General features: G+C 34.6%; 1 protein-coding gene across 3 annotated transcripts in view; it reads left to right on the top strand.

Annotated features, from left to right (window-relative positions):
* LOC144967540 (protein mono-ADP-ribosyltransferase PARP4-like) overlaps nt 1–22,500 on the top strand; it is a 58,994-nt gene that overhangs the window by 925 nt on the left and 35,569 nt on the right. For 2 of the 3 annotated variants that reach the window (XM_078904929.1, XM_078904931.1), the window contains exons 2-16: nt 2,175–2,334; nt 2,712–2,910; nt 4,770–4,909; nt 6,327–6,494; nt 6,945–7,100; nt 8,877–9,011; nt 10,034–10,204; nt 11,964–12,109; nt 13,851–13,991; nt 14,532–14,630; nt 15,659–15,842; nt 16,808–16,952; nt 18,464–18,600; nt 20,349–20,573; nt 21,210–21,374. In XM_078904929.1, coding sequence (XP_078761055.1) covers nt 2,175–2,334; nt 2,712–2,910; nt 4,770–4,909; nt 6,327–6,494; nt 6,945–7,100; nt 8,877–9,011; nt 10,034–10,204; nt 11,964–12,109; nt 13,851–13,991; nt 14,532–14,630; nt 15,659–15,842; nt 16,808–16,952; nt 18,464–18,600; nt 20,349–20,573; nt 21,210–21,374 — 2,371 coding nt within the window. Of the gene's footprint in view, nt 1–1,069; nt 1,209–2,174; nt 2,335–2,711; nt 2,911–4,769; nt 4,910–6,326; nt 6,495–6,944; nt 7,101–8,876; nt 9,012–10,033; nt 10,205–11,963; nt 12,110–13,850; nt 13,992–14,531; nt 14,631–15,658; nt 15,843–16,807; nt 16,953–18,463; nt 18,601–20,348; nt 20,574–21,209; nt 21,375–22,500 lie in introns of those variants that run through there. The other variant, XM_078904930.1, reaches the window with a different exon arrangement.

The following is a 22,500-nucleotide window of genomic DNA, read 5'->3' as shown; positions in this document are numbered from 1 at the left end:
GTACTGAAATTTTTTTAAAACATATGATTTGTAAACATTTGAGTGTATTCCTCTTAGTGGGATCTTGTGCTTGTGTCTGGGTGAGACATTTAGGTGATCTCAAAATAAGTACACTGATAGTGTGCTCTTGGAATCTACATTTTTGTTCACCTATTTGAACCATTCTCTTGTGCTTTTAATTAATCAATACTTTTTTCTATCTCATGTTCTGTTTTCTCTTTCTCCTCTTCTTCTTCCTCTTCTTCTTCTTCTTCTTCTTCTTCTTCTTCTTCTTCTTCTTCTTATTATTATTATTATTATTATTATCATCATCATCATCATCATCCTTCATCATCATCATTTCCTTCGATTTAATTAAATAAATACCCCAAAATCATTCAGTGCATTTTCACGGTTTCACATTGTTCAATGCGCTATATGGGGCTTCATACATTCACTCCACAAATCAAATATGTTTTCATCTCATACTGTGGCTTGTTAAACCACAGGCACCTTTTTAAAGTTCTATACCTCTTTCGATGTCCTTACTGTCAACTCGACACCCAAATCAGCCAACAGCTTCCAAGGTGATACGTATGATACTTAGTACATGTCGACTTTAACCAAATTAACCAGCGCCCTGCGATCGTTGCCACCCATCCTGACACTGTTTACCTCAAGATCGCTTTACTTTTTTTCTGATAATTATTATTTTTGAACCGGGCGAAACATATCTTGTGTCCCCCTTTTCATTATCAGAGTCCTCTAATCATCTGTTCTGAGCATAACCCTACTCTTTTAGTACGCCATGGTTCTGAGTAATAACAAAGATAATCTAGTCTCATTGGTAATAAGGCTACAGAGAAATTCCACCGGAAGTAAACATACCAATCACTTTCTAAATTTAGTTACATTTATTACCTTGAATAAGCAATGATAACGAAACTACCTAAGTTACTATTTTCAAGCTTGCTGAGTCTGAGTAGCAAAGCATTCTGATTTTTAACATAGACTAGAATGATCAAACTGTGCATTAACAATCGACACGCCAACGTTTTTCTCAGGACTAATGCAGTTTAAAAATATATGTTTCACATAAAATCTCAACCAGCGCTCGCATCTCACTCGAGCTAGACGTCAACTCTACTTGATTGTGATTTTGTGGAGAAAAGTGGAAAAGCCAAAGCTGCTGGTCGCATCCGTTCCGCCTCTTTTTCTCGTCTTAAACAGTAAGCTTTACCTTTATTTAGCATTTATTCTATATCATTACCCCCCCCCCCCCTCTCTCTCTCTCTCTCTCTCTCTCTCTCTCTCTCTCATATGGACTCCCAAAGATAATAACAGAACACCTCGTCCCTTTTAAACTTCAATTTCCCTCGAATTTTCCAACATGCCTCGATGACTAGAAAAACAAGCTCCAAGAAGACTCATGTTATTTTGGTCAGAAATGGCACATAGTGGTCAAGAGTCCACACCACCTCAATCTTTTTGCATTGCACATTTTTTACATCCTGCAATAATTTATGTATAATCCAACTACATCTATATTGCCTTCATTTGCCACATTCAAAGCAGAAACCACCAAAGATTTGAGCAAATGCTACTTTTTAGATAATCAGTCACATCATGTGAGCTCATGTGAGCTTTTATATAGAGCGCAAAATCCACTAAATGTGCTCAAAGCGCTTTACAAGGGGTCACTGGTCAACAGCAACATTAACATGTAGGATGGAACATGACTCTTGTTCGGCGATATTACAATTTTTTGGACAAAGACTACGCTGTTAACAGCCAGGTACTCATTTTACACCTGAGTACGGTGAGAGAATGTGAGTAAAGAGCCTTTTCCAAGGACTCTTAACTATGCGCTGAATGAGGCTCAGACCTAGGACCTTCTGATCCAAAAGCGAGTGTCATACCACTAGACCACATATCCGCACTATGTAATAACTGATCAAATAACTTCTATGTAAATGAGTACCTGGCCAGAAACCGCATTGCCTCTGTCGGAAAAAATTTAATATCACCTAACAGGCGTCATGTCTCATTCTTCGTGTTACTTGTTGCTGTTGGTCAGAGACCCTTTGTACAGCCTTTTGAGCACATTTAGTGGATATTGCACTATATAATAGCTCAAGTTTTTTTGTTTGTTTTTTTTTATTACAATGATGTAGTCATTTCTTTGTACATTCCAGGTTACTGATAGAAAGTAAGTCTACAATGAAGAAGGGCATATTTGAAAATCTGGTGATTGCCCTGGACATAGGGTATAATGTGGGCTTTAAGAAGAAAACAGAGTTACAGAAATGCATTGTTGGCGAAGGTGGCACCATCAGTTATATTGTCACCAAAAAGGTAAGCAGTTTTGATGGACTGTACACTGTGCTCTGAGTTGTACTTATTTATTTCAAACTTGAAAATTTGATTTGAATTCTGTGATTTTTCTTTCCCTTCAGACAGATGTGACCCATCTCCCTACAGTTATATTTAGTCAGAAAGGAGAACATTAAATCTATTATATATGCTTGACAAACATAATTAAATAGATAGATAAACGAGTCACCACTCTTATAACTTGAGAAATTTTTTTTTTCATAGAAAAATAGTCCATTCATTTGTGAATTTATTTAAGTTATATGTGTGTGTGTGTGTGTGTATGTGTGTGTGTGTGTGTGCGTGTGCGTTGTGTGTGAGTATTGCTGCTTAATTTTGTTTTCTCTTTCTATCATCAGTGCGATTTTGTGATTATCAGCGATTCAGAAAAATGCAGTACTTCAAACAAATGTCGAATGGCCACAAAATATGGACTTCCTGTCCTGTCTTTGGATTACATTTGGGACTGCATCGATGCCTCAAAGTTGCTTCCAAACGATAACTACATAGTTGGTGGCAAAAGTCAGCTCTTGGATTTTAAATCTGGGAAGATATCAGGTTTGATTTGTTACCAATAAAATGTTTATAAAAAGTTTATAAAACAATTATTATTTCTTGAAAAACAAGATAAATAAATATGTGAAATTTAATGTAAGCTTCAATTTAATTACAAAAAAAAGATCAAATGAACGTTACAGGTTTCCCCTTTATCAACAAAACAGGATGAATGAAACACTACAGATGAATGAGATAATGTGGTAGTGGCGTAGTTAGGATAGTGTTTCCAAACCTGTGATAAGACTCATCCCAACCATGTTAGAATTCATATTTTTTCCTGTTGGCAAATGTTTTACATCTTTCACTCTCCAATGTGTATTGTCATTGTTTTGATCATAATTAGCGTTCAGCTGGCATATCAAAGGCTGTTTTAAAGATGATATGAAACTAATAGATTGAGGAGCAGGCACTGGTGTAAGATGATGATCTGAAAAAATGTGTCCGGCACTGTTTCATGCACATGTTTTCAGATCTTTATTTTAAAGACAAAGCCATGTCGCTGTTTAAATCTATTGAGCTAATCATTGCTCGCTTGAAAATCCACCACTCCAAGCTTGTCCGCAATAATTTTTGCTCACTCACAAATGATAGGGCCTTAAGGTAGCTGTGCCAAAAAGGTCATTTTTGTAACATTTACCATAAAAATATTCCAACACACTGACAGGAAAAGAAGAGTTTTTATTGGCTAAGAGGTTGGATTGACGGTCAGAAACAAGATTGCCTTTTAAGCTAGATTTTTTGTATCAGGCATCCGTGTCAACTGCCAATTATTGCTATATCGTTGTCACTAAACAGGGGTTATATTCAAATGTATGTCGCTATTCTCTGGTTTTTGTTACTAATAAAATATAGTAAATAAAACAGGACCAGAGGTCAGTGTCGCTATCCAGGGATTGTCGCTATTTAAGGTTTGATCCCCTGTTCTGGCAGGCTGAATTTTGGGGGAGATTATTTTTTTCTTGTATTTTTCTTTCTGCTTTGTCTACCACCGTTTCATACACAGACTATTCAGATTTTTAGTTTCTGTAGATTATCAGTGCTACATTAGGTTGTGAAGCCTTGACAATGAATGCAGAACTAGAGAGGCAAATCAATGTGTTCGAGATCAAGAGTTACGGGAAAATCCTACGCGTGTCATATCTGGAACAAATAACAATGTGAAATTGAATGTAAGCTTCAATTTAATATACGGAAACAGATAAAATGGATGTTTCAGGTTTCCCCTTTATCAACAAAACAGGATGAATGACACACTACAGACGAATGAGATAATGTGGTTGTGGCGTTGTTAAGATGAATATACAAAAACTTTAATGGGGCAGGAAATAGTATTCTCACAAAGTAGAAACCCAAAATGTCTATTTTATCTGTTTCCGTAAATTAAATTGAAGCATACATTCAATTTCACATTGTTATTTATTTCTTAGAGCTTCAAGCAACAACATTTACATATATGGAACATAAAACTAATAGGGAGGTTCTTGAAGTTATGGAAAAGCTAATGGAAAGACAGGAATCATTGTTTACAATGGTTAAAAGACGGAAATGTGCACGGTTTGGACATCGAGTCAGACATGACAGCTTGTGCAAGACAGTCATACAAGGTACAGTGGAAGGTCAAAGAAGAAGATGGAGGAAGACAAAGGAAAATGTGGTTGGATAACATCAAAGAATGGACAGGATTGACGCTGTATGAGCTGACATAGAAAGCCAATGACCGAGATGTGTGGCACCGTGTTGTGAAAGCCGCGTCCCACAAGTCCCCCCAACGACCATCTGATCATGGAAGTGAGTGAATGAGTAAATTACTAATGATTACTTCTTTTCACATTATATATATATATATATCTATATTGCAGCACCTAAACAGCAAGAAAAGACCAAGTCAATCAAATCTGTTTTCAATCCTAGAAGTGTTAGAATCTGGTCACCAACTAACACAAACCGACCTCCTTTTAATGAAGTGGACTTTATCGTTGCAAAATATGGAATTTATCAAGTAAGTGACCTCGTAATTTTCATTTTTGATTTGCTTCCATCCATAAATAGTTTTAGGATTTGATTATTTATTGGTTTATTTGTTTATTTTTCATTATCATTTATGAAATATTTTTGGTTAATAATTGAAGAGCGTTGTTTTGAATGCATTAAGGTATTGTCTAACATTGAATTATTAAATGTTATTATTATTATTATTATTATTATTATTATTATTATTATTATTATTATTATTATTATTATTATTATTATTATCATCATCATCATCACCATCATTATTATCATCATCACCATCATTATTATTATTAATATTATCAAGATTATTATTATTAATATGATTATTATTATTATTATTATTATTATTATTATTAGTAGTAGTAGTTAGTAGTAGTAGTAGTAGTAGTATTATTATTATTATTATTATTATTATTATTATTATTATTATTATTATTATTATTATTATTATTATTATTATTATTATTATTAGTATTATTATTAGTATTATAATAATAATTATTATTATAAGTGTAAGTGCAAAACATGTGATTTTTGATGTTGTATGTTTTAAATGTATTAATACTGATTTTAAAAGCCCAATGTGGCTTAGGCCAAAATAAAAAAGGAAGTCCTTTAGAGCCATTCGGCCCATGGAAACGGACAATAGCAATTGCTTGCTCCCCTTTGGATAGTCTATTGCAAAGTACTTTACTCCAGATCTAACAAACCCAGCTACCCAATCACTGCTTGGTGGACAATGAGATAAGAAACAAATCTTATCTGCACTGGGTATCAATCTCGGTCCTTTTGCTTGTGAAACAAGTGCTCTACCAACTGAGCTATTGGGATCCCTGGCTTAGACAAGAGGCGCTGTCTACATCTACTGCCATTACTATTATGCCTAGATAGCCATGAGTAGAAATGTCATGAAAAGACATGAAATATATCAAATGATATCCATTTCGCATACCAGCCAACCCTTCTGCTTTTGGTGGAATCATTCCTATTTTCACTTTTCATTTTCCACTATTCCGCCATTGTCTCTAAAATTCCGATTTTTAAAAATGATGATAATGAGAAGAAGAAGAAAATGAAGGAAGGAGGGGGGGGGGGGGGTTAAAAAGGTGATTTTTAAAATTTAATGATTGCCGAAAGGGAGCTAAGTAGGAAATTTAATAGCACTCCTCTCCTCCCCCCCCCCCCCCCCACTCCCTTACCTAACACAATAATTGATATGCAATTTGCCAGCTGTGCCAGAACATTGTCTTTATGTGTTTGGTGGCAAAACGTGTGGTCATTCATTGGTGACAAATTCCTATTTTTTATCTCAAATTCCTATTTTCTGACTTTCTGATTCCACTTTTGAAATGTAAACGGTTGAAAGGTCTGATTTCGTAATCCATCTGTATTTTTATTCACAGGGATTTATGGCAAATCAAAAAAGTGAGAAATTGTTTGTCATTGAAATCCAAACTTCGTTACCAACATTTAATAAGAATGATAGTGAGAAAGACATCGACTCAACCACTGCAGAAGGCCAATACAAGTATAGAGTTGTTTTACAGATAAGCGCAAAGGCAAACATTAAGGTAAGGACATTTTTACATTTTTTGAATCGGTAATGACATTTTTACATTCTTTTAATTGAGAAGAACAATTTTACAATCTTTAAATTGGTAAGGACATTTTTACAATATTTAAATTGATACCATTTTTAGATTGGTAAGGACATTTTTACATTTTTTAAAAAATGATAAGGACACTTTTACACTTTTTAAAGTGGTAAGGACAGTTTTACAATGTTTTGATTTTGGTGACATTTTTTTCTTGTTTTATACTTTCTGGCACTGATTCAGACACATCTTTTTTAGATGTTTATATTACAACAGTATCAACTCTCAAACTTTTCAGTAAAAGATATTTCATTTGATCACCTCTTCTTTTTTTTGATTTTTTTTTTTACTAGTACAAGAGAAAAGCTAAACCTGCAATTGACAACATTCTAATTAGGAATTTTTTTTTTCTTTATTTTTTTAAAGACTGGCAATGCCGAAAGCCAAGAAATCCGCTACATCGAGACAGCAGAACACGCCCTGTCTGTCTTTGCCATGTTGTGTGAGGACATGGAGAAACAGCCCAAAGTCTTCAAATGCCTTGAGCCTGTCAGAGGGGTTGGCTCAACCCAGCTTCAAAAGGTAGGAAGGAATGTTTGACATTTGTTTTTTGTTTTTGGAGCTTTTAAAGAGCGCAATATCCACTAAACATGCTCAAAGCGCTTTACAAGGGCTCCCTGGCCAAACAACACGTAACATGTAGGACGAGACATGAGACAACGCTGTTAATGGCCAGGTACTCATTTTACACCTGAGTACGGTGAGACAATGTGAGTAAAGAGCCTTTTCCAAGGACTTAACTTTGCGCTGAGCAAGCTCGAACCCAGGACCTTCTGATCTGAAAGCGAGTGTCATACCACTAGACCACATAGCCGAATGACATTTGTGACATATCAACTCGAAACAGTATTCAGTAATGATAATTTTCAGCAGATCAACGGAATTCTGGATTTTGGGATTTTTCAGAAATGTTCCACTTAGGCCTATTTTGCTATGTCAAACATTTTCCATGATGAAAGCTCCAACTGCTAAGAGGTATTTCCACAGGAAAATCACCACCATGTTTCATGTTGTGCCCACACTTGTGCTCAGTTGCATGAAATTTTGAAAACACTCCCATTTGTTTTTTTTTTACTTCAGCCTAGACAGACTGGTGCCAATTGTCAAAAGTGACACAGGACCAATGGTGTCGAATGAATATATGGTCTAAAAGGGAAGGGAAAGGGGTAGCAGGAGTAGTTTTTTACATCCTATTACATGACTACAATAATATATATTATTTTTGCATCTAATTTGAGTTTGACAGATGGACTGATGCATTTTCCTCCTTTTTGACAAATTGCCATTATCGTCACTGAGTATCAAATCAGTGGACTGGATGCAAAAATTTTTTTTAAAACAGTCATTCAGAGCCATTAAGCCCATGGAGCTGGAGTTTATCCCTGTTTGGATAGTGTGAAATGGACAATATCAATTGTTTGCTATCCTTTGGATAGGACGCTAGTTTATCACAAAGTACTTTCCACCAGATCTAACAGACCCAGTTACCCATTAACTGCTGGGTGAACAAAGGGGTCAGTAAAAACAAAAAACTTGACTGCGTGCAGGATTGATCTTGATCCCTTTGCATGTGGAGCTAGTGTTCTACCAACTGAGCTATCATGACCATGCAATCAACAATATGTAAAAAGAATTCAATTTGTATACTTTGTTGAACAGAACAAATTTAGTTTCTTAAGCTACCAAGGACTAAAACTTTGCGTATTTGATAATTTTGACCTTAGGTTTTTTTGTTTTTTTTTTGGCATCTGCTTTAATCTAACATAATACCAGTTTCACATCGTTTGTCACATTTGTGACCTGTGACCTAAGACCTCAGTCTGGTGTTGTAGTAGACTGAATCAGGCATTGAAAAATTTGAATCTGAACTCCATTTATGATATTTTTGACTCATTCACTGCTGAGATCTACTCTTGTCTTATGACTCAAAATCTGTTCCTTGTAACTGCTGGTAAAATGATTAAAGAATTTACAATCTTTTAATTCTCTTACACACATGGGGGTGAAGTGGCCAAGTGGTTATGGCATTGCACTGTGACTCGGAAGGTCCCGGGTTCAAGCCCCGCTTCACTTGGACATCATGGGTGATTCCTGTTAACATCAGACATCTTGTTTGATGAATTATCAATATTCCTTCGTGGAATGCCTAGACGATGATATCTTATGATGTCGTTGCGGAAGGGCATTTTCTTTTTTCTTTTATACAATGTTAAAGCTTAACAAACGGAATTAAAAAATAAAATTTAGAACAATTCATTCCTCGATTAAGTAACTTTTTATTAACACTGTTGTTTTCAGCTCTTGGTTGAGAAACCCAATCTTCATGATAAGTGTGATGATGATGTGAAAGATCTGGTGGAACACATTTGGTCTGAGGCTATGTCAGAGGTCACCTTCTGGTTAGGGGACATTACTCAGATAAAATTGGAGCAGGTGAGAGTTATGTTGGGTTTTATTATTATTTGTTTTTTTTAACATTTGATATTTTGTGATCTGTCACAACTATATTATTATGACGAGAAGTGAGTCTTGTTGATGACGATAATTTAAGCTTGAGCACATTTTCCTCAAAAAATTGTAAAATGATATAAGCTCAGATGCAAAATTCATTGATCTCTTATAAAATAGCATTGCTTTATATACATTTATCTGCTATTATAGGTAAATAAATTAATTGAAAAGATGATGTCAATGATGTCATTTTTCAAGAACTTTTCATGTTCATAATCGAAATATTTCCTCAAATTATTATATTGAAAAATTCTTCTTTTAAAAAAAAAAATAGACTGAACCTCAAAAATAAGTGCCAGATTTTTACTTCTGTTAATATTTTCCTTTTTTTTAATGATGTATTATTTTTATTCCATCAAGGAATACTTTGTTGGTGGCTTATGGCGATGTGCAGTGAAGGGGCATAGTTTTTTTTGTTTTTAATTAAGACTATTATTAAAGTATTTGCATATGACAATTTTTTCATCACATTTCATAGTTTTTGTGAGTTTATGTCACAGTTTTTCATTCAATAACAATGTAAAAAGTTAAGGAAAATTTTCAGGCCCAGATTACATCATGAGTACCGTGCCCAACAGACATTCAAGTAGACACTGTTTTGTAATGCCTGTTTTCATAAATACAGTCATATAATATTAATCTTTTTGCTTTCTTTTGGTGAAATTTTGACACATGTCTTATTTTTAACACATGTGTTGTTAAGAATACACAAGAGAGGAAATGAGTTACTTCTCTTAATTAATAACCCAATTATTTAATGTAACTTATTTTTTTTATTTTTGAAAAAACAAAAATTTAATTAGAACTAATCTTCCATTTATTTTCCAAATTGTATGAATTTGCCTCCAATTTAAGAAAATGATACAGTTAGATTAACTGACTATCTGATGTCCTATTCATTTTAGTTGCATGATGTTGTTGCTGTTTTTTAAAATATATATAAGGTTGAGAAAGCGGAGGCCATTTTGTTAAAGCTGAGAGATGCACTGAAGACGACAGAACCTGTTTCCGATCTGGTGAAGACTTTTTACAACACTCTTCCTTACAAAGTGAAAGAACCGCCATCTGACAAAGAGTTGAGGCATTGGCTTGGAAAACAGCAAGATATTTGTCAGGTGTGTACCAATAATGATAGGAAATGAGATTTTATTCCCTTTATTGATGTGGCAAGGGTCTTGATAGCTCTGTTGTGCAGCTATGTGGTCTAGTGGTATGACACTCGCTTTCGGATCGGAAGGTCCTGGGTTCGAGCCTCGCACGACACATAGTTGAGTGCTTGGAAAAGACTCTTTACTCACATTCTCTCACTGTACTCAGGTGTAAAATGAGTACCGCACGATGTCTCTGTTCGAAAAAATTGTAATATCGCCTAACAGGCGTCATGTCTTGTCCCACATGTTAAGTGTTGCTGTTCGTCAGGGACCCTTTGTAAAGCGCTTTGAGCATGTTTAGTGGATATTGCACTATATAAAAGCTCAAGAAGAAAGTAGAAACTAGTAGCACTCAGTTGACATGCAAAAGGACCGAGATTGATCCTGGATGCAGTCAAGATTTTTTTCTGACCCCCTATTCACCCAGTAGTGATTGGGTACTTATTTACTTAATCCTCTTCGAGCCTTGAGGCACACACACCGGACATCTCCATTCTTTGCGGTCGGTTGCTTTTTGCGGTGGCTGTATTCCAGGATAGCAAGTGATTGGTAGCTGAGTCTGTTAGATCTGGTGGAAAGTACTTTGCGATAGACTAGCATCCTAGTTTAAACTCCAGCTCCATCCATGGGCTTAATGGCTCTGATGGACTAGTTTTAGTTTTTCTTTAGGATCGATTCCAAGAGAAGACTGTGGAATAACTTGTATCAGAAGCAGTGCATATTCACAAAACGAAGAAGGGAGGAGAAGTGACGTTTTATCTCACATAGCACTGCTGAGGTAAACAAAACTGTTTCCTTCCAGGTCTGAAGCAGAGACCATGATCCTGAATTGTGATGTCTTTGAGAGACTGCTCAAGATCTTTCTTTTGTTTGAATTGTTTTCTTTGTGAAAAAGTTTGCAGTCTTCTGAGAGAGGGTTGGAATATCGAGAATACATTTTGAAGAGAAAAATTCTGTTGTTTTTTGTTATTTTTTGTATTTTTGGGTTTTTTTTATTTTTTTGTTTTTTTTTTTGTGGGGGGGGGGGGGGTATTATTGGTACTTTTTATATATTTTAAGAAGTGAATATGGGAGCTTTAAAAACAGCAAATTACTTAACAAAGAACATTTTGGGCTCAAAATTTTGGGCTATTCAGCCAACAACAAAATCAATTAAACTGTACCTTAACGCTTTGCTGAAAATCCAAATAGATGGTGGAAAATGTCTTTGCAGGTCCTGTCTATATGATCAATGGCAAAAAGCTATATGTTACAGTGAATGACATAATCAGTCTGATGGTGAAAAGGTTTGAACTGAGATATTGCCAAGTTTAGTTAGAAGGTCAATATTTATCAAAAATGAGTTCTTGTTAGAAAGTATGAAATCAACCCTGTTTGTACAACTGTGGGAAATATCAATGCTTATTTCATTTCTAAATATTTTTTACAGCTAATCAAGTTGAAAAAGTATGAAATTTGAGAAAAGTTGCTGGATACCTTGCCCATACATCTGACCATAATTTCATGAAAAATCACCCGATTTACTTCAAATAAAGATTAAAATGCTCTGGGGAGCATATTCTTTCAGAAAATGAAAAAAAAGCAAATCCAAAATTTTCACCTTCCGACTGATTATGTGATGCACCGACACATATTTATTCTTTTCCTCTAGTCAAACAAACGGTATTAATTCATTAACAGCCAGCATCAACTATTTTGTAATATCTTTTTTTACTGTTTTCAGCTAGTCAAAGATATGATCAGTGTCAATGAATTGACTAACTTTGAGCAGAGAGCGTTTGTGGAGGCCAAGTACGCTGCCTTGAGATGTGGGATCAAGAGTAGTGACCAATTTGAGCCAGTTGAAGACCTTGTCCTGTCGTCACTTCCGTAAGTAAATAAAAGATATTGTAAAAAGTAATAAACAAAAATAAATATAACAGCTTCAAAAAGAGAACAAAATATCAAACACGGAACGTTTCGGGCTCAAAACTCTTCAGCCAACAACAAAAAAGAGCAATAAAGACATAAATACATTACTAAATTTCAGATAGACAACAGAGATAATTGGTAGGTCTTCTCTTTTAGAAAAATCTTGGAAAGTAAACAAGAAAAGCGTTCGATATGTCACTAAGGAGTTCCAAATTGTATAAAATTAAAGCCACGCATAAAATTTTGGTGTGCAAAAAAAAAATTGGGAAATCGCTGGTAAAATAGAAAAATAGGTGTAAATTGTATCCGTGCAATAAATCCAAATTATTGGTGAAAATGATAATCCAGAATCATGGCGAATGTGCAGTAATCTTTGAGAAATGGAGTGATCATGAATGTGAACTAATCTTGACAATCTCTACTCCAATGATGAATGAAATAACACAAACCTGAGAAATATAGAAGTCAGAAACACCTCAGAGGCAAAATATATTGTAGAGATATTAAGCTGCTAGAAGCTGTGGACTGTAAAAAAAAGTAAGAAACAAAAATGAATATAACAGCTTGAAAAAAAGTACAAAATACCAAACATGGAACGTTTTGGGCTTAAGATTTTTATACAGAAAGGATGTGCTGATACTCTCTCTCTCTCTCTCTCTCTCTCTCTCTCTCTCTCTCTCTCTCTCTCTCTCTCTCTCTCTCTCTCTCTCTCTCTCTCTCTCTCTCTCTCTCTCTCTCTCTCTCTCTCTCTCTCTCTCTCTCTCTCTCTCTCTAAAAACTGCTCCATAATTACCAATAATTCAAGATATCAACACAAATATTTACAAGTCTGCAATGATAGAAACAAAAACTTGCACAAGGAAAAAAAATGAATATTTAAAGTTTGGCAGCTCAAATCCTAATTGTGCACTACTTTGCTTTCTTAACCGAATCACCTTTTTTTTGTGCACCTTTGTGGTCTAGTGGTATGACAGTCGCCATCAGACTGGTAGGTCTTGAGCTTTTTTTATATAAGGCAATATCCACTAAACATGCTCAAAGCACTTTACCAACAGCAACCCGTAACGTGTAGAATGAGACATGACGTCTCATAGGCATTATTACAAATTTTTTTTTCCAACATAGACAACGCTGTTAATGGCCAGGTATTCAATCTACACTTGAGGCTCAAACCCAGGACCTTCTGACCCGAAAGCGAGTGTCATACCACAAGGCCACATAGCCGCAAGTCCCTGGTTTGGGCCCCCTTTAGGCATGAAGAAGTTGAATTGTTGGACAAGGCTCATTTCCTCACCACACTCAGGTGTAAAATAAGCACTTGGCTGGTCCTATGAGTCATTATTTTATTGTTGGTCTTGGTCCCTTTGGATAGTGCTTTGAGCACATTTAGTGGTTAACCCTCTCCTTACCACCCATAGGAAAATCGTCACATTCGTTACGATGTAGCCAACAATTTTCTTATTCTGATTTCATTTTGTTATAGTTATATCTCGACACTGTGTTGCAGAGCTCTTTTTTCTGAACAAAATATAGAATATACTCATTGCTAATCTGTTTGAAAAAATCTATTTTTGTTTTGGGCGAGTAAGAGTTTAGGGTAAAATTCTAAAAATATCTGGTAAAGAGAGAGTTAACAAGCTGTTTTTATCTCTTTCTTTTTCAACAAAGATTTTATCATTTGTTGTTTTTTTGTTCACAGCGAAGAGTGGGAAATGACAGTTCACAACGTTTACGAAGTGTGGAGACAGTCGGAAGATTTGGAGTTCCAACACGACTTGGGCTTCAAGCAGGTCTTGTTTCATTCTTCTAGAGTGGAAAACTTTGTCGGGATTTTGTCAAGGTAACAATAATGATAGCAATGATAATGATGATAAACTACTACTACTACTACTACTACTACTACTACTACTACTACTACTACTACTACTACTACTACTACTACTACTACTACTACTACTACTACTACTATTACTACTATTACTACTACTAATAATAATGATAATAATAATAATAATATAATAATAATAATAATAATAATAATAATAATAATAATAATAATAATAATAATAATAATAATAAGTAATAAATAATAATAATAATAATAATAATAATAATAATAATAATAATAATAATAATAATAATAATAATAATAATAATAATGATGATGATGATGATGATAAGAGACTAGTCTCCTTTCTAAAAGGATTGAAAGCAATCGTTACTCGTCGTTTTAAACGGGAATAAACTCTGGCTTCATGAACCTTTTGGCTACATAGGACTCCTTTTTTTTTCTTTTTTTCTTTTTTTCGATTTCTATTTAGCCAATAAATGTATTTGATATCAAAAAATAATTAATGCATATTTCACGTTTGTCATTCAGAGGTTTGTTGATGCCGAAGATTGTGGTTGACGATTACGGAGGGAAAAGAACAGATGTTGGACTTCTGGGTAGTGGCATTTACTTTGCCAGTAGAGCCAGGTGAGTTATCTCTCATTTGTCGTGTGAGTGTTTTTTGTTGTGCCACTTTGTGATCTCGTAAATTGAAACCCGTTTTTGGACCAGTCAGCCTTGGGTTAAAGTCAGGTTCTGAGTGATATCTTTGGAAAAGGCTCTGTACTTTTTTTTTTGTAATACTCTGTAATTTATATTCGATAACTTAGTGTTGATGTAAACTTTGTGTTGATGTAAACTTTGTGTTGGTGTAAACTTTGGGTTGATATAAACTTTGTGTTGATGTAACTTTGTGTTGATGTAAACTTTGTGTTGATGTAAAACACCAAAAGTCTCATGTCTAAGGACAAAATTTATTTATTAATTTGATCTTCGAGTGAACCTGAAACTGAAAACTGAATAAAGAATCAAATTGATTTGATTTATGAAAATAGTCAAAGAAACTACATTCAGTCTTATCAAAGGAGGCGTTAATTCAAATGTCATTATTTTGTTTTAAACTCAAATTAAAATTTCTGCATCCTATTGTGTTGAACAATAAAATACAAATTATTACACGGAAAAACAATGAGGGTTCCTATTTCTTATCTTTTAAATTCTATATTCACTTTTCGGGGTCCGTTCCATCCTGACTTAACACCGTTATGAGACAGTGGACCACATATTCGATACCTGACCTTAGTATGGTTAGAGGTCCTTTCCTCATTTTTGGTCCCTTATATAAAAATAAATAAAATTATCTTTATTAATCCCCATTGGGAACTTTGTCTTTAGGGTCTATTCCAAGGGAAGACTGGAATAACCCAGGTGTCAGCTGCAGTGCAGTGCAGCGCAGCAAAGTGAGCTAGTGTGATGTGACTTGCTCAAGGCCACACAGCTGGGTGGGTGATCGAACTCGGTACCTTTTGGGTACGAAGCAAAGACCATACTGCTGAGCCATGCTGTCCCATAACACCATTCTACAAAGCATTCAGGAGTCCAATCATAGGCCGCGTTGGAAGAGGACCTTAACACTTTTCTTTTTTAATGGAATACTTCTTTCTATCTACCATTAGCACTTCTGCAAGATATTCTACTCCAAGCAAGACCAAAGGGACAAGACTCATGTTGGTCAATGAAGTTGTCCTTGGCAAGTGCAAGTCTTACCTTTCACATGACCTCACTTTGACCTCTGCCCCTGAAGGTTACAACAGCACTCGTGGTGTTGGAAAGGAATATAATGCAAGTTCAGCTTTTGAGGTAAGTATTTTTCAACTTTTTTTGTCTTTTCCTTTAATATATTTTTTTAAACATTTTTTTAAAAATGAAAAAGAAGAAAAACAATTTTGATTTTCTGAATTGCAGCCTTTCATATAGCTTTTAATACCATTTGGTTCACGCCAAATAAAAAAAATTATTTAAATTGAGCTTTTATAAAGCGCAATATCCACTAAACGTGCTCAAAGCACTTTACAAGGGGTCCCTGGCCAATAGCAACATTTAACACGAACGAGGGGACATGACGCCTGTTAGGCAATATTACAATTTTTTCGGACAGAAACAATGCTGTTAACGGCCATGTACTCATTTTACACCTGAGTACAGTGAGAGAATGTGAGTAAAGAGCCTTTTCCACGGACTCAACTATGCACCGAGTGGGCTTGAACCCAGGACCTTCCAATCCTAAAGCGAGTGTCATACCACTGGACCACATAGCCGCACAAATAAATAGGGATAACTCAATCTCTGTGGACCTATTATGATTACTGTTACGAAAATGTTTTTCAAAATATCATGGGCTTGCCTTCTTTAAATCCTTTTAATCATATCTTGATATGTCATCCATTATAACTAGAGAGCTAATCACATACATCCACAGGGGAACATTACGGGCAATCAACTCTCTGTTTCTTTTGTTTATCCTTTGTTTGTTTGTTTGTTTGTTTGTTCATTATTTTGTTTTGTTATTAAGTTTGGCCACAACGGAACATTATTAGCAAACAACATACTGTTCCTTTTGTTTTTGTTTTGTTTTTTGTTCTGTTTGGGGTATGGGGGGGGAGGGGTTAGTGGTGGGTTGTTTTTAAGTTGCTTTTTTTTGTTTTGTTTTGTTTTTGTATTTTTAAAATTTTTTTTATATTTTTTTTTGTTCCTTGTTTTGTTTTGAAGTTAAAATCCATTTTACATTTTAATTTCTTTCTTTCTTTTTAAAATAATACTTCCAGGATGATCAATATGTTGTGTACGATACGTCACAGCAGCGTTTGTGCTACTTGGTGGAGTTCACTCTGGAAGAAGATCGTATCAAAGACCTTGAATTCGTCAGCGAACCAACCTGTGTGGAAATGGATGAAGAGGCGAACAAGACTGGTATGGAAATCTTTTTCTTTTCAGTGAAATCTTAATCTTTTCTTAATCCTTTCAGTGAACTCCTAATCCGATGTCATTTGGAAGCAATTATGCTGAACAAAGTTGCATTATTATTGTTATTATTATTATTATTATTATTATTATTATTATTATTATTATTATTATTATTATTATTATTATTATTATTATTATTATTGCATTTTTATTATTATTATTATCTTATTGCATTTTTATTATTATTATTATTATTATTATTATTATTATTATTATTATTATTATTATTATTATTATTATTATTATTATTATTATTATTATTATTATTATTATTATTACCATTATCATTATCATTATTATTATTATTGTTATTATTATTATTATTATCATTATTATTATTATTATTATTATTATTATTATTATTATTATATTATTATTATTATTATTATTGTTATTATCATTATTATTATGACAACAAAACTGAACTCATTGTGTTTAGGAAAAAAGTCAAAACTGTCATGATGGAGGACAGTATGATAAATAACATCAAAATTAAAAGATCTGAAAGTGTCAGAAATTTAGGCTGTTATTTAGATGAATTTTTGGACACACAAACTCACATCTCGAAATTATGTCAAAATATCCACTATTCGCTCAGCGACATTCGACACGTGCGGAACCTTGTCGATGATGACACATGCAAAATGTCAGTTCAGTCACTGATTCGCTCTAGACTTGACTATTGCAACTCCCTCCTCAGCGGGTTGCCAAAAAGCTTGATTGCTAGACTGCAGCTACTCCAAAATAATGTTGCTCGTATTTTTACCAAGTCAGAAAAGTCAGATCTATCACTCCTGTCTTGCAGTCATTGCATTGGCTTCCCGTGGAGAAGCGGATTGCTTACAAACTTGCCTGTCACTGTTTTAAGTGCATCCATGGCACTGCTCCCAACTACTTGTCATCTCTTCTTGCTATCTGTAATCCGAAATCACTGTCTCCGCTACTTCCCTGTTCTTGAACCGTTTGATTCCTAAGTCGAATTTTTCACGTTGTGCTTTCACACATTCTGCTCCCTCTGTGTGGAATGCCCTTTTAGCAGACACCAGACATAATAATTCTCTGTTCTCCTTTAAAGTCTCTTTGAAGACAGAGTACTTCCTTTCAGTTTTCTGTGAGTGATTTTATTAATTATTAACTAAGAGGGTGAAGTGGCCGAGTGGTTATGGCATTGCACTGTGACCCGGAAGGTCCCGGGTTCGAGTCCTGCTTCCGGCACTTTTGATTTTTCTCCTTGGGCAAGATTATTAACCCCCAATTTTGCTCACTTCGACAACATGGCTGATTCCTGTTGACATCAGACATCTTGTTTGATGAATTATCTATATTCTTTCATGGAATGCCGAGGCGACGATATCTTATGATGTCGTGATGGAAGGACATCATTTTAAAAAAAATTTTAATAAACTATACTCTTCCTCCACAAGAAAGCACGATGCCCAACTCTTTTTCTTTTTCAGACCTCAACCTAAAGGATGTGACAGACATTGATGACCCCCTGTCAAAGGTCAAACCTGGTTTGATCGGTGACGGAGGGAACATGGTGGAGTTGCGAGGTGTCCACATAAGAGCCAAAATTGTGGATTTGGCAACTCAGGTATTTTTTAAAGTTTGTTGACCTTTAGGATACGAAAAGAAAAAAAAAGAATCAGAGAAGGACTTAATTTTTTCTAATGAGCTTTTATATAGCACAATATCCTCTTAACATGCTCAAAGCACTTTACAAGGGGTCCCTGGACAACAGCAACATTTAACATTTGAGCTTTTTTATATAGCGCAATATCCACTAAACATGCTCAAAGCACTTTACAAGGGGTCCCTGGCCAACAGCAACACTTAATATGTCGGATGAGACATGACGCCTGTTAGGCAATATTACAATCTTTTTGGGACAGAGACAATGCTGTTAACGGCCAGGTACTTATTTTACACCTGTGGTGTGTAAAGAGCCTTCTCGAAGGACTCAACTATGCACTGAGCGAGGCTCAAACCCAGGACCTTCCAATCCGAAAGCGAGTGTCATACCACTAGACCACATAGCCGCACAAATTAAGAATTAAGAAATTAGATAAATTATATATATTGCGCTATTGCAATTTACAATATCAGATGATGTTGCCAGCAAATAGTAAATAGAGTTGAAATAAAATGAAGATATAATAACCTTAAAAAAGAACAGAATACTTAGCAAGGAATGTTTTGGGCTTTAAACCCTTCTTTAGTCAACAATGACGTACCAACTATTTCTCTGCCATCTATCTCGTTTTTAAGTAATGTGTTTATCTTTTTATTGATTATTGTCATTGGCTGAAGAAGGGTTTTGAGCCTGAAACGTTTCATGTTTGGTATTTTGTTCTTTTATTGTTTACAACTTTCTCTTTGTATATTTACTGACATTACACATTCCATATTCATTGAATAGAAATTGTTCACTATAATTTACATTTTTAAGATAATTCTGTATTCTCATCTTTTAGATTCTATTGATAATCTTTTAGAGTATATTTTTACAATGTGTATTGCATGCCATGTATATTGTGCGCCTAGAGCTATATTGTATGGTACAGGCGCTATATTTTTAAAAATGACATTATTATTATTATTATTATTATTATTATTATTATTATTATTATTATTATTATTGTTATTATTATTATTATTATTATTATTATTATTATTATTATTATTATTATTATTATTATTATTATTATTATTATTATTATTATTATTATTATTATTATTATTATTATTATTATTATTAGTATTATTATTATTATCATTATTATTATTATTTTTATTATTATTATTGATATTATTATTATTATTATTATTATTATTATTATTATTATTATTATTATTATTATTATTATTATTATTATTATTATTATTATTATTAATGTTATCATTATTAATATCATGTATGTAGGCATGCATATACGATGGTATGCTGGTTTGTATGTATGTCTGCATGTATGTATGTATGTATGTGTGTATGTTTGTATGTACGTACGCTCATTTCTTTTGTATTCATGTGTAAAGCGTGTATGTTCGTGTATGGCTGTGTCTGGATTTGTAAATATGTTGATGTTCATACCATGAACCAAACTGAGCATTGTTTACCTCACATGAATTGCCTTTAATTTGGACAATAAAGATTATTATTATTATTATTATTATTATTATTATTATTATTATTATTATTATTATTATTATTATTATTATTATTATTATTATTATTATTATCATTATTATTATTATTATTATTATTATTATTATTATTATTATTATTATTATTATTATTATTAATTAATTAATTAATATTATTATTATATGACTACCGTACAGGTGGTTGTGCTACAAGAATATTTCAACAACGGAGACAACCCCATCGAGGCCAAGTACGTGTTTCCACTCGACGACGCAGGAGCAGTCTGCGGATTTGAGGCCTTCATCAATGGCAAACACATCGTTGGGGAAGTGAAGGAGAAGGAGACAGCTCATAAGGAATACAAGAAAGCAATTAGTGAGGGACACGGTGCTTATCTTATGGACCAGGACGAAGAGACGCCCGTAAGTAGAATGATGCATTCATGAAAACAAACAAAAACAAACAAAAATTGAAATGAAATTCCTTTTATCCATCATCTTTTAAAAAAATAAAAATTGGAGCATTTATTATAGAGCACAATATCTACTAAATGTGCTAAAAGCATTTTACAAGGGGTCCCTAGCCACACAAATTCAACACTAAACACGTAGGACGAGACTTGATGCCTATCAGGCAATATTATAATTTTTTTTCGACCTAAGACAATGCTATTTTGGTGATCATACCCTTGTATTGTGTATACTTTTGGGAAAGTTCAGTCTATAAGTGGAGATCCCAATAGCTCAGTTGGAAGAGCACTCGGTTCACAAGCAAGGGACCAAGATCTATATCCCAGGTATAATCAAGATTTTTGTCTGACCCCCTGTCCACCTATCAGTGATCGGGTAGTTAGGTCTCTTAGATCTGGTTGAAAGTACTTTGCAATAGACTAGTATCCTATCCAAAGGATAACAAGCAATTGCAATTGTCTGTTTCACTCTATAGAAACTGGGATAAACTCCATCTTTATGGGCCTAATGGCTCTGAATGACTAATTATTTTTTTTCGAGTTGTAAGTTAACGAGGGCCACGTTTTATCCCCTCTTTTTATTTTTCAGGATGTGTTTACTGTGAGTGTGGGCAACTTACCCCCAAAGGCATGCGTCCTCATCAAAATCACCTACGTAGCCGAGGTACAGGTGGAGGGAGAACTCATCTCCTTTAGATTGCCAGCAACCGTGGCTCCTTGGAAAGAATCATCAGCACTGCAAGAAACTACTCAGGTAATTCTATTGTATTATTGCTTTATTGTTAAACAAGTCTGAGTACCACAAATAGATCGACTTCTCTTTTCTTTTTTGATGTCATGTACTTTCTATACTGTTTTATGTTGATGTAATTTAAAGTGCCAAGAGTCTCATTGTTGAGGATACTGTACTCTCTATAAGCCCCCCCCCCCCTAAATTAAAAAAAATCTTGAGCTTTTATCAAATGCAAGATTCATCAAATGGGCTCAAAGCCCATTACAAGGGGTCCCAGGCCAACTGTAACATTGAACAAAAAGGATGAGACATAGAGCCTGTGAGAAACTATCACAAGTTTTGACCTCAGAGACAATGCTGCTACTGGTCGGGTACTCATTTTACACCTGAGTATTGTGAAAGAATGTGAATAAAGAGCCTTTTCCAAAGATTCAAATTTGTGCCACCAAGAGTGGGACTCGCACCAGGAGCTACGGTGTGGCCTATGGCAAGTGTCATATCACAAGACCACACAGCTACACTACTATTCATACTAAAAAAAAATTATGTCCTTCCGCCACGACATCATAAGATATCATCGCCTAGGCATTCCACCAAGGATTATAGATAATTCATCAAACAGGATGTCTGATGTTAACAGGAATCACTCATGTTGTCCAAGTGAGCAAATTGGGGGTTAATAATCTTGCCCAATGAAAGTGCCTGAAGTGGGGCTCGAACCCGGGACCTTCTGCATCACAGTGCAATGCCTTAACTACTCGGCCACTTCGACCCCGACTATTCTTACTATTTTGTGTAAATTACAGTCACGTCTCTTCAATCCGAACACCTCCGTTCCCAGCATTTTGTTTGGATTACAGGGACATCCAGATTGTGAAATCAGTCCCTAAAGAGTACAAATAGAGAGATAGATGCAGCCATGTGGTCTTGTGATATGACACTCGCTTTCGGATCGGAAGGTCCTGGGTTCGAGCCTCGTTCATTGCATAGTTGAGTCCTTGGAAAGGGCTCTTTACTCACATTCTCTCACCATACTCAGGTGTAAAATGAGTACCTGGCCGTTAACAGCGTTGTCTGTCGGAAAAAAATGGTAATATTGCCTAACAGGCATCATGTCTCGTTCTACATGTTATGTGTTGCTGTTGGT

Source organism: Berghia stephanieae, chromosome 3, assembly GCF_034508935.2.
Source record: "Berghia stephanieae isolate SIO BIC M18660-M18661 chromosome 3, UCSD_Bste_1.3, whole genome shotgun sequence".
Classification (NCBI taxonomy): domain Eukaryota; kingdom Metazoa; phylum Mollusca; class Gastropoda; order Nudibranchia; family Aeolidiidae; genus Berghia; species Berghia stephanieae.
This window is presented reverse-complemented; position numbering and strand designations above follow the sequence as displayed.